At 33.3% G+C, this 8844-nt stretch overlaps 1 protein-coding gene across 1 annotated transcript; it reads left to right on the top strand.

Annotated features, from left to right (window-relative positions):
* The first annotated feature begins 664 nt into the window (after positions 1–664).
* On the top strand, positions 665–8568 carry MS3_00010956 (uncharacterized protein). Its single transcript, XM_051219371.1, has 5 exons — positions 665–870; positions 909–1049; positions 2967–3115; positions 4596–4893; positions 7673–8568. The coding sequence occupies exons 1-5, from the start codon at positions 774–776 to the stop codon at positions 7837–7839; spliced, it is 852 nt and encodes a 283-aa protein (XP_051066844.1). The 5' UTR covers positions 665–773; the 3' UTR covers positions 7840–8568.
* Positions 8569–8844: the final 276 nt, after the last annotated feature.

Raw genomic sequence — 8844 nt, 5'->3', positions numbered from 1 at the left:
ACCCTATGGTCAATACGTAGGACCTCTAGTCATGTTGACGTCGAAATTTTTTGACTTTTCCACAGCGTTTGTGAGTCCCCAACTTGAGTAGCGAATACAAGGGGATAGCCCTCGCTTAAAAATTGACAGTGCGCTCATGGAAAAAGTTCCGAGAACAGCATCTAAACTGATTCCCGGAATAGCGAAGCTACGGTATGCTGCTCAACAGGCTAATCTAAATCTATTCCTGTCGATGTATCAAAGGACTAGAGGCTGCTTGAATACAGTTTTCAAATTAATTAGTGATAAGTTTGCACCTGATATGCCCTCATTTTTCTTGGCTTCTAAAACAGAATTTACGAGAGCACTCCAAAAAAGTTCACAAGCCCAGAAAAAATTACTTGCCAACTGACTATCGACTTTCCCACTGAATTATCAACGAGTGGAATTCATTACCTCAGAACGTGGTTGGGGCTCCATCTATTAACGCTTTCAAAAGAGAGTTGGATCAACACAGAGTCCATAATTTCCAGGACTAACTCAGGCCATCAAGCCCCCTGACGTTTCCTAACTGAAACTGAAGCTGTAAGTACACTTTATGCAAAGGACGTTACTTTTCAGGTTTGGTTTTTCAATATCGTGGTTAGTATGGTATAACAGTTGTATAGTAAACACTTTTAATCATGCGGTTACTAAGACAACCGGCGCCTGCACGTGTTTAAAAATGAGCAATAAGAGTAGAGTCGTGCATAAAAAACAGCTTGCCATTAAGAAGGTTATTATCCACAATTCCTATGATGTTTCAGATAAAAGAAGAGAAAGAAAAACAATTCTTCCTAACTGATGATAATGGAAACATCATAGCCGGAACATACAGAACACCGGTCGGAGGTTTGAAGCTTGCTATTTTATAGCACATCTGTTTCCAGATGTTAAAATTAAAAAAATTGAAGCATCAGGAAATTACGACATCTTGTCACTCGCGCGTTCAATGAACGACAATTTTGCATCGAGAACCAAAGAGTTATTTACCCCAGAGGTGGAAGCTGTTAAAGAAGCTATCAAAACAGGTCTTTATATATACATATATATCGTCAAACGTTTTTAATATCCGATGAATCTGCTTTAATTTCCGGTTCAACCCAACTTTGATATAATCCACTCAATAGTATCATAGTAAAATACATATTTTTCAGCGAGATGAGAAGGCTTGTTGGTATTGATGATGTCACAGGTATTCAGTGTTTGACAACGTTTCTACCAGTAACACCTTCTAATATAATTCGTTCCCACCCAAAGAAATCAAAAGACAGAGTCGAGGAGATCGGAAGAGTATATTTGGCGATGACCAACATATCGCAATTCTCTGATCTAATCTGGCTAGCGATTGCGGTTGATGTTGAGCACGGCGTTACCACACGTGATCTGGTGCGGATGCATGACCGAGCGCCTTCAGCTAGATGAGTCCACTAAAACATATGGTCAGCATCCAATGTCGAAAACTTAGAGCTATTTATTTTGGGGATTTATTTACCGCTACAGCATTTTCAAAAATTTCTATTAGTTAAAGTATTCAGCCCTTAAATTTTTTTGAAGACCACACGTCTGGGATTCGATGTTTAATGCTCTTTTAAATAGTGTCACCAGCCTATGATGTTTACCAAGAAAATTAATTTTGGATTCTAAATATCTCAACCGGAGTTGGTTAATTTTATCAAGAATGTATTTCAGTCGATCACTTCTAGACGGCAAAATCAATGAGGATATTGATTCCAAAATCATCATTCAAAACATCGAGTGCATATGTAAAGCATCCACTCGATCAGAAATAAGATGGTTGGATACTATGGGATAACCTTAACTTTTCTAAGGAAACAAGAATATCCTTTTATCATCGTAGTTTTAAGGCTTCCACATATTGCACTATGTCTGTCCAATACCAAATTAGGCTTTATTTATTTAAGACGCAGCCAAGATTGAATCCTCACTGACACCACAGAAAGCCTTAAAAAGAGATTGAAAGATTTCAGGAGCTACTGACCTGTAGTGAGTTGCAGTTTTAAGTTCATGACCTATAATAACTTGAAATTGATAAGTTTTGAGGGAGTCAGTTCAGAACTTTTCTAGGCGACTGACTCTACCACATTAGCATGTGACTATCAACTTCAATGATAGATTGTGTGATTGTAAAACTAAATAGTACATAAATGAAATGCTTAACCATATGAAGTAAAGTGAAGTATGATGGAGGTTTATAATATTATCAACATACTTGAAGTCCATACTGAAATCACATATCACAGGTAAATGGCGTTATTTCACATGATTTGAATAGGCTAATGTGATCAGTAAATATTATTACTCGTATAACCTAAAACCATTGGTTCTGAATTTTTTTTATTAAAGAATGTTTCCAATCTCTGAATAATGTTTTTTTCAGAGAACTGCTTTTGAAACTGCTGGTATAATATTTCTTTGACATCAGTGGTTTTGCTAACTGTTCTCAATGGTCAAGCAATATCATATATTTCAACAGGTTATATATATATGCTTGTATACAAATGCATTACTTGTCTTTCACCTGTATCAGTGTAATATGAGTGGTTATGTTTGAGCTAGATAACTTGATATTGAAGTGTTTACTAGGGAGGGATTCTGTTTCATTTCATGGACCGTATAAATTTTGAGATAAACATTAATAGTATGCATCAATTACAGTAAAACCTGTTGTACCAAAACGATGAGCTTATTAGCTTGCTAAAAACATAGAGCAGACTTGAGTTACATAGTTTAGTTAACATCAAAGACCAAACAGCCAGTGATACCAGTTATTCTATGGCGCTTAAATATTGGTTTCACGTGTGTATACGCTTAAAGTCTAGCCTTTTAATTCATCTAATATGTAAAACAATTAATCTAGCTAACGTTTGAGTAACTACCTTTTGCAGATTACATACGTTTCCTTTTAAAATTCAACAAATTTTAAGGTATATATGTTGCATGGAGACCAATAGATAAACCTTGGAACCAACAAGATTGTCAACGTGTATGTTCCAATTCTCGTTGTTTTTGTGGACACTCTTTAAATCAACATGAAGCGTTTTCTGTGAATAAAGCATTCCCAAAGTGTAATCAGGTTGGCGTTCATTGTTTTAATTAATTATTTTTAGATTTGTTTTGTGCAAAAATAACGTTCTGTAAGACTTTTTCACCTGTTACATAAGTTTTAAAGCACAATAATTGTTAAATAACCAGTAAATCAGGTGAAAAACAAAGTTACACGATTGGTAGACATCTGAAGTCCAGTTAATATATTTTACAGATTTATGTTTCTTACATAAATGAGTCAGGAGAACATACAGAACTAGGTGAAATTCAAGACGAAGAAAATGTAAATTGAGATAATGAGTGTATTTATATGTAAAATTGTAATTAATTTTAAGTCATATCTCTTTGAGTCCTAATAAGAAAGTAGAGCGCTGCACATTCTGATCGATGTTTACGTGTAAGACGGCATTAAGACCCAAATTTAACCGCTAAACTGGGTTGTTACACTCACTAATTATCTCCCAAAAGGGAACGTCAACCAACGAGCCTCTCATTAACGTTCATCCATCTGACAAAATATAACTCTCGCTGAGGTATAAATGTGCAATATGAAATAAAAATTACCTAGAAAGTAAGTGATATTATGGCAGTTTGTACCTAACCATATCAAAAAATCACCAGATATCAAGTATTAACTCAGATCTTTTTGTATTAAATTGAATTGCTGTCAGTTATAATATCTACAAGATTAGTCACTGCATTTACAATATTGAAAATATCGACCACAGAGAATGTACTTGATGAGATCCAAATGTTGAAAATATGAGCTAAAACGGATATATCTATTAATTTCTAAATGTTTTATCAGTTATCTAACTTAGTGCGAAATTTTAAAGATTAAATTCGGTAACATTTCAGAAGATTATATGTCAATTTTTCACACCTAGCAAGTCAACTACATCATTTAGTAAACACGAATAACACAAAAAAGTTTCTTTATGATGACTAGTAGAAGTGTAGATCTGTGGATGCTTATTGAATTCCACCCATTTTTCAACATAAACAATGTTCTATGTGTGCTAGGATTCGGCCACATTTATCTACTCTTCGTGATGTTTAATAATCTGACTATGAGCTGAACAATCAAAATCAGACATGGAATTTATGGGCATTTGTTTTTCTCCCCGATTTTTAGTTGTTAATGTGAATAAGCACTTCCATGTCGTGGTCTCTTACACTAGAACATTTATACATAGGTACTTCAATTTTATATGTGCATTGATATCAATAGTCGGCCAAGGAATTTTGCTTTCGTCATCCAGTATGACGATCAAATGCTGTCGTTAGTTTATTCTTCTGAATAAATATTATTATTTAGTAAATATTATTGCCCTATGTAATCTAACTTATCACAGGTCTACTTTAAGCAAGTCAACCGAATGATCTACAAAGTAAGAATTGATTGTGACACATCGATTTAAGTATTTGCATCTAAAGAGAGAAAGGATGATCCTTCCCATAACTTGGCTTGTTTATATTATTAATTTCACGTTCTTATTTTGTTCTAGACTGGGTGTTTATGCAAAGGGTTTAAGTTTGTTCCCAGTAGACCAGAAGAAGTTGGTGAATTTTGGTTAACTAGACGCAATGATTTTGATGGTAATTCGTATCGCGTTAAATGCAAGTGTAAGCATACTCATGAAGAACATGTGGCTGATCTCGTTCCCTATCGATGTAAAGTTAAAAAATGCAACTGTTCGGGATTTTCATCAGCTTTCCTTTGCGCTGCATGTGACAAGCACTGGCATGAGCATCAAACAGTTTTTGAAACTGAAATGGAACGTAAAGCTGAAGGACGTCCAGTTGGTAAGTTTAGATAAGTGGTCAAGGTTACTAGATGTTATTTTATCATATGTTCATGGTCCTGACTACGTTGTAAGGGAGTTGTATTATGGATATACTAAACCTAACTAAATATTGATTCCTCAATTGGTTTTTAAAAGTCCTAGCTCTTTTCTCAAGTGTTTGTTTATTAATAAAGAATGTGGTACTTTACCAATATACTTATGTCACCAAGTTCATCAGATAAACGATAGCTAGCTTATTTTATCTGAATCCGTGTACTCATTTTTAATGTGACGTAAATAAGTACAGAGTGGATAAATTATATACAAAATATTATAATATTACAAATATTAAGTAATGTTCCAGATGAGATGTTGAAATGTTTTTTATATTTGATTGGTTATCTGTAACACTACTTTTGATAATGTAAAAGCATTATATTCTGCAGTCATTCGAGTTTACTACTGATTCATACACTTATACACAATCTCACCTAGCTACCTGAAGTGAAAATAAGGCCACAACTCACTTATAAATTTATACATATCTCCCTCAGGAAATTAGGTCAGGTTTCTAACCGGTAGCGTAAATATATTTCCTAAGTTAAGCTAAGTCTTGACAAACGGTATGCATCCGTCAGCATCTCCTATTTATCATTTGACTTATGTCTGATTAGATTGGTGTATCATCTGTAACCCCTGCAAAATAAGTCTGGCTATTTGGATTAAGCCGTTTAAATCAAGGTGAGACTACAGGAAGTTATCTTTAGATCTATATTCCTACACAATTATTGATTTGACGTTGCATAGACTCAGATTGTTACTGCTTTTAGTTACTATCTATAAAGATAGTATTTAAGAATATAATTTGTTTAACCAAGCAATTTATTATTGTTTGATTTGTAAAATGAAACTAGCATCATATCGATGACAATTTTGTGACCAAATAATATTCAGAATCCAATCTCAAACAAAGTTCGTTCATAATCTAAACATTTTGCTGGTGACGTTTTTGATTACGACGCTATAATATATTCTGCCACCTAGTATTCTTCGGACACAATCCTTCCGTCGACTGGTTCCAACTTGGCGCACAAATGGGGAGTGAACAAAAATTATATTCTGAAAATCCGAACAGAAAAAAGTCGTGTGGTAAAGACGTTAACTCAAGCGTAAAGTTTAAAGAGAAATATTCCACATTCTTCTCAATCCATCCACCAGCTCTAATTACTTAAAAATTAACCATTTAGAGTGTTCCTACTTGATCTTTTCTAAAGCACATATTAGTCAAGACCACCGTTTAGCTAACTGACACAAAGTAATGTGGGTTTTTAGCTTTTAAAGAATGACTTTGTGCAAAGTTTTAGATGCACATTTTTTGGTGAGCATCATCATAAAAGACAGTTAAGTTTTACAAATTTCTGATGATTAATTTCACATATTTAACAAAGCGTGCCATCACTTTTGTTTCATTAGTAGCCTTTGAACAACCTGTAAATAATTTTCTTGATATTTAAATTTGTTTAATGAAATATATGAGAAAACCTCTACTAAGTGTATTACATTGCAGAAAATAAATATGTAAAGACATCACCGTAATTATGTAAAACAACCATAAAGTTGCTTAATTAACCAGTTCAAATTTGGAAAAGAACTGTGTATAATTTCTTTTTCGCTTACTGTTAATGCTGATAATAAAATAGATTGCAAAATGATCGCCTAGACCTGAATTATGTCCAAAAGGTTTTAAATTATGGTAATGCACTTTTTCTATGACCACTGGGTAGGTGTAGTGGTAGTAAATCAGGTAACAAAATAATACAATGACCCTTTGTAGCACAGGATAATTAGTTTCTCTTCATTAACTTTACGTGCCTGAGTTATCTACTGCAAATAAAGTACATTACAGGGGATGTAATGAACTTGATTCGGATTCATGAATACATAGAATTTAGGTAGGTATGGTATAAATCAAAATTAGTGTCATACAAAAAAGATATATGAACCTATCTTTATCACTGTCTACTATAAAAATGCATCTTTTGACATTTTCTCTTGCTTCCTATGTAGAAACTTTAGATTAGAGGTTCAAAGATGTTTCTAGAAGTGCGAATGTATTCGTTTATTTTCTTGTTGTTGTTGAAATTTTGGGCCTGGGTTTAATTCTATACTCCTTAATCCCCCTATTTTATCCCTTTATTTCGATTCATATTTCCTATGTTTTAGCAGTTTCAATCTCTTTTTTGATGTAGTTTAAGAAATTAGATTAGCGAATTTTTGCACCAGGTCCTAAGTTACTTATAGCTGATTGACCACTTGATTGATAGATTCAGGGTCTTACACTGGTCTCCTAAAAAGTCAGTTCTGTTTCTAGAAAATTTCTTGCATATGTTTCAAGAATCTTTGTCAATGTTGATAACTTTCAGACAATATGTATTTTTAAACTGTTGCTATATATAATATATAATACGAAATTCTTTACCATTCATGAGTTTCAACTGAATTTGCATGTCTCCCACACTTGATATTCCCACTGAAACTCGAATTCAGGGCCTGTAGTCTCAAACGCCTACGCGTTACCACATAAGCTGATATGTATTATAATATAGCCTTATAAGGACCTATAGCTAAAATTAATATCCAGGTATTTGTTCAGAATGCAGATATTCAAACAGAGACCGATCAAATACAGTTCTAAATATTACTAACGCTTACAATGTACAAATACTTTAAATATATTTCGGTTTCATGGAGACAATGGAGTCATTAAGTTTTATAATTTATTATACCTTTTTTAATAGGTGAAGGATGGATTCCATTTGCTGAATTACCAGAATTAGCTAAAATTGCACTGACTGGTGTAGATAATCCAGCTATTCAAACATTAACTGATGCTTTGTCAGCAAGTTCTCGTCAAAGTCTTCTAGAAAAACAAACTTTACCTGCTATCTCTGGATCAAAAGATTAAAAAAAATGGCAGCATCAATTATAATGGCAATAATTTTAAAGTAAATGTTCTTTGAATGTTTCAATTTTTTTGTTGTTGACAGAAATCTATATTTCTATACTACTTACTATTTTGATTTTCAGTAGTATTTGCAAATGAATATTTATACACATATATTTCATTTATTATGTGGTTTTAATACCCATTACTTTTATTTGCTTTTCACTGTGTTGTTCTCATTATTCTTTCCTTAAAATCATTTGAATGGATTCACTTCCTTTATCATGATTATTTCACCATTAATGAGATATATAATTTTTAAAGTATATTTTCTGTTCAAGATAGACTGAAACAAATTCTTAACTTATTTTAAAGAACTTGATAAAGTGAAAAGTATCAACCGTTGTAAAATCCTTTAATATAAAAACCTAAATGTTGTATGAGATCATGATTTAAAGCATATTAGAACAATAGCACCTATCTAACCCTCATTGCTTTTTTTTTCTTTAATGGTTATTTAGTAAAAGTTGATTTTCTGACAGAAAACTAGTTTCAAAGAGTATTTTTTCTTGTGTGTGTGTGTGTAGCTTATTTCCATTTGTACTTTTTCATGTACTTTCCTTTGCAAAGATTCACTTTATATTTTTATGGTTCTTAAGTGGACTATTTCTTTCTTGAACTTTGTTCAAGCTGTGATTATTTATTTATTTATTTTTTTCTCTCCAAAATAAAAAACGATATAACTATTTATTTTTTGTTGTTGAAATCATGAGTCAATTGAAGCTAGAGCACCATGGAAAACCTGGAAGCAGTGGACGGCCGTTTCGTTCTAGTATGGGACTCCTCAGCAGTGCGCATCCACGATCCCGCACCCCGAGAGATTTGAACCCAGGACCTATCAGTCTCGTACCAGGCGCTTAACCAACTAGACCATTGGGCCGGCATCCCGTGGTATTAATGTCTAACATCAACCAATTCACGAAATCGCGCAACCATCTTCCATTGTACTGAGGTAGACACCTGTTT

Source organism: Schistosoma haematobium, chromosome 4 (genome assembly GCF_000699445.3).
Source record: "Schistosoma haematobium chromosome 4, whole genome shotgun sequence".
Classification (NCBI taxonomy): domain Eukaryota; kingdom Metazoa; phylum Platyhelminthes; class Trematoda; order Strigeidida; family Schistosomatidae; genus Schistosoma; species Schistosoma haematobium.
Note: the sequence above shows the minus strand (reverse complement) of the source record. Positions and strands in the feature narration are given on the sequence as shown.